At 60.4% G+C, this 3,489-nt stretch overlaps 1 protein-coding gene across 1 annotated transcript in view; it reads right to left on the bottom strand.

The window, feature by feature from the left end:
* The window catches only part of TMEM92 (transmembrane protein 92), a 5,273-nt gene extending 2,623 nt beyond the window's left edge, over positions 1–2,650 (bottom strand). The window contains exon 1 of the mRNA XM_008065248.1: positions 2,582–2,650. Within this exon, the coding sequence (XP_008063439.1) occupies positions 2,582–2,650 (69 nt within the window). The remainder of the gene's footprint in view (positions 1–2,581) is intronic.
* Between the last annotated feature and the right edge of the window lie 839 nt (positions 2,651–3,489).

Below are 3,489 nucleotides of genomic sequence, written 5' to 3'. Positions count from 1 at the left end.
GAAGGCTGAGGCGGAAGGATCGCCGGAGCCCAGCAGGTCGAGGCTGCGGTGGCCGTGAGCCTGCCACTGCATTTCAGCCTGGGCGACGGAGTGAGACTCCGACTCAAAAAAATATAAAACAAAATATCTCCAGGGCCGGGCATGGTGGCTCAAGCCTGTAATCCCAGCACTTTGGGAGGCCGAGGCGAGAGGATTGCCAGAGTCCAGGGGTTCAAGACCAGCCTGGGCAACTCGGTGAGACTTTGTCTTCACAATTAAAAAAAAAAAAATTAGCCAGGCGTGGTGGTGTGCGCCTGTGTTTCCAGGTACTTGGAAGGCTGAGGCGGAAGGATCACCAGAGCCTGCAGGGTGAGGCTGCGGGACTGTGAGTGTGCCACTGCACTCCAGCCTGGGTGACAGAGTGAGACTCCTACTCACAAAAGCAAACAAACAAACAAATAAAATAACTGCTCTTCCAAAGCACTCTCCTTCACCTTGGTATGCTTAACTTTGCTCCACAGCCCTTATCGGCATCTAACGTACTATATATATATTTTTTACTTTAGCTCATTCATTGTCTGCCTGCCCAGTAGAATGTAAACTGTATGAGGGCAAGGGTCCGTGTGTTTCATCACTGTGGAAAGCCCAACAGTCTAAATGTCTGCAGAATGAATGAAAGAGCATTCATGGATTCCCTAGTTTCACTTCCTCTTGGCTGCTCCCACACTATAGGGAAGGGATGTAGGTGCCAGGACACAGGCAATGGGGGGATGATCTGTCATGCCACCCTAGTCTCCTAGGACAAACAAGCAGGTCTCAAAACCCAGGCAGCCAGCTTTGAAAAACCACTATTATCTTTAATATTTCAACTGCTCATCACAACAGTAGAGATAAGGGTACCAACGGCAGCCAATCATAGTTGGGGTGATTCCCCTTTTCCAAGTTCAGTCCCAGGCTGAGTACCTTCTCACAAGCTTTGTCCCCATGTGGGCACAGGAGCAGGAAGGATCCCCCGAGAGGGTGAGTCTGTGAGTCCAAATCACACAGCACACAGGAACAACTACAGAGTCGCAGAGGGGACCAGTCACTCGGCAGCATCCCTTCTCCCCTCAGATCTGATTCTGTCCCTCCTCCCTCTCCTGGACCCAAGCTAAGAAATGATGGATGCGTAACAGCCTTAATAAATTAGACTAGAGTGGCTGTTTGGAAGATCTCTTCTCCCAGATTCTCTCCCCAGCCTTTTATTATTTATTTATTGTCGAGATGAGGTTTTGCTACGTTGCCCCGGCTGGTCCTGGACTCTTGACCTCAAGTGATCCTCCTGCCTCCGCCTCTCAAAGTGCTGGGATTATAGGTATGTGCCATGCAGCTGCGCCTATCTCCCCCCATGTTAACCAGGGGGTGATCTTGTCTGGGGTGGCTCAGAGCTTGAGTTTTATCTGGGGCATTAACAGAGCCTTGCCCCTGGGGTTAGTGGGAGGAGTCAACCAGAAGATGCTTAACAGGCGACTTAGAACAATTTGCTGGCTACCCTGAGTCCGGCTTCTGCAGAGTCGCTCTGGAAGCCCAGGCTGGCCGTGTGAAGGTGTCCTGCTCTGGAAGCCCAGCCTGGCCGTGTGAAGGTGTCCTGCTCTGGAAGCCCAGCCTGGCCGTGTGAAGGTGTCCTGCTCTGGAAGCCCAGCCTGGCGGGGTGAAGGTGTCCTGCTCTGGAAGCCCAGCCTGGCCGTGTGAAGGTGTCCTGCTCTGGAAGCCCAGCCTGGCCGTGTGAAGGTGTCCTGCTCTGGAAGCCCAGCCTGGCCGTGTGAAGGTGTCCTGCTCTGGAAGCCCAGCCTGGCCGTGTGAAGGTGTCCTGCTCTGGGGAGCCGGCCCTAGACTTCCCTCCCATTGAATGGAAATAGGATTAAAATGCGTGTTCTAGACCCCTCTGGGCTCCCAAGATAATCTCCCATCCCAGAACTAGTCAGCCTTCCCCCCACCTGTAGAGTTGGGGTGGGAGGAGCTGGAGGGCCCAGGGAGGGCCGAACCTGCCTCACTCAGAATCCCAGATTTCAGAGGCCACCCGGCTCTTGTCAGGCAGCCCCAACAAACCCTACCCCAGGCTGGAATTCCAGCCTCACTCCGAGAAGGGGATGAAGCTGCCTCCTCTCCCCTAGGGCACAGCAGGGAAATACAGGCCCAGAGCTGGCTGGGATATCCCCGAGGTCACCCAGCCTTAGAAGATCAGAGCCGGGCTAGCGCTGGCCCGGGCCTGCGGACCACAGGCCCCAGGCTCTGACTCAGGAGGGAAGGAGCTGGAAGAATAAGCCGAGGCTAATATGAGGGTCAAAGTCCCTCTTCGCCGAGAGGCGCTCGGTGTCCGAGAGGTGGTGGGCGCGGCCAGTCCCCACGCCACGACCCCGCTCCCAGACGAGGGAGCCCGGGCCTTCCCAGGGCCTCCTCCGCTGCCCCCACCTCCAGCAGCCTCGCGAAAAGAGAAGGGATCCTGACTGCGTGCGGTCACGAGGAAACCCTGGCCATGGGAGGCGGCGACGCGCCCCAGCGCAGGTCCCTGCCCAAGGGTAGGGCCCGACGAGTTCGGCAGCCTTCCCTCCCAAGCGCTCACCTGTTGGGGGCCGGCCAGCAGGCCGAGCAGCAGGGTGGGCGCGAGCCCGGGGACCCAAGCGTGGGCCATCCTGGCACGGGGGCCACTGGGTTTCCGTGTGCAGGGAGAGGCCGGGCCGCGACCTCTCCCCCGGCTCTCCACCTTTGGGGCCCCGCCTCGAGACGGGGGCGGAGCCGACGCCCCGGGAGGGGCCGGACTCGGGGCGGGAGGCGAAGGGAGGAGGGGAGGCCCCGGTCTGGGTTTGGGGAGGTGGGAGGTAGAAGAGATGAGCTGGTTGAAAACATTAAGCTGCAGAAGTGGCTAAAAGGTGGGGCCCGCTCGACGCCGCCGAGGGAGGCCTTCCTCACCCCTGCGTCCCGGGAGGCAGGGCTGCCGGGCGGGACAGGGAATGGGAGGGCGAGGCAGGCAGCGGGGCCAGCCCGCTGGGAGCCCCTTCTCTTCGGGACTTCGGGGGAAGGAAGGGGAGAGGGGGCAGAGGCCGAGGGAGGGGTCTGGGGTGATTTTGAGGGGAGCGGGTGGGGTGGGAGTGTCCCCCATTGTGCTTTGGCCACGGAGGGAGGCGAGGGGGCGGCCTGGCTGATTCCCAAGTGACCTGAGCTTTCCGGGTCGGAGAAGGGGCAGGAGGACAGCCTTGACACAGCCGTGTCCCCTGCGCGCCTGAAACCCCGAGGGGAGGTGTGGGGACATTTCACGGACAACAGGGGAAATTGAGGCCCCAGGGGTCAGAGGCCAGCAGGGGCGGCGGATGGAGCGGAGCGTCAGCCAGGCCCGCTGGGCGCGGGCGAGCAGGCTGGTCCGGATTCCTGGAAAGACCCCGCGGAGGCCGGCCGGCCGGGAGGAGCCGGATTCCGAGCCCCCTGCCCCGCCCGCCGGCGGCCGCCGCGCCCGGCCCTCGAGGCGCTGTGCTT

Source organism: Carlito syrichta, unplaced genomic scaffold, assembly GCF_000164805.1.
Source record: "Carlito syrichta isolate Samal-C Ts95f unplaced genomic scaffold, Tarsius_syrichta-2.0.1 Scaffold308195, whole genome shotgun sequence".
Taxonomy (NCBI): domain Eukaryota; kingdom Metazoa; phylum Chordata; class Mammalia; order Primates; family Tarsiidae; genus Carlito; species Carlito syrichta.
The sequence above is the reverse complement of the archived record's forward strand: the minus strand, read 5'-3'. Positions and strand labels throughout refer to the sequence as shown.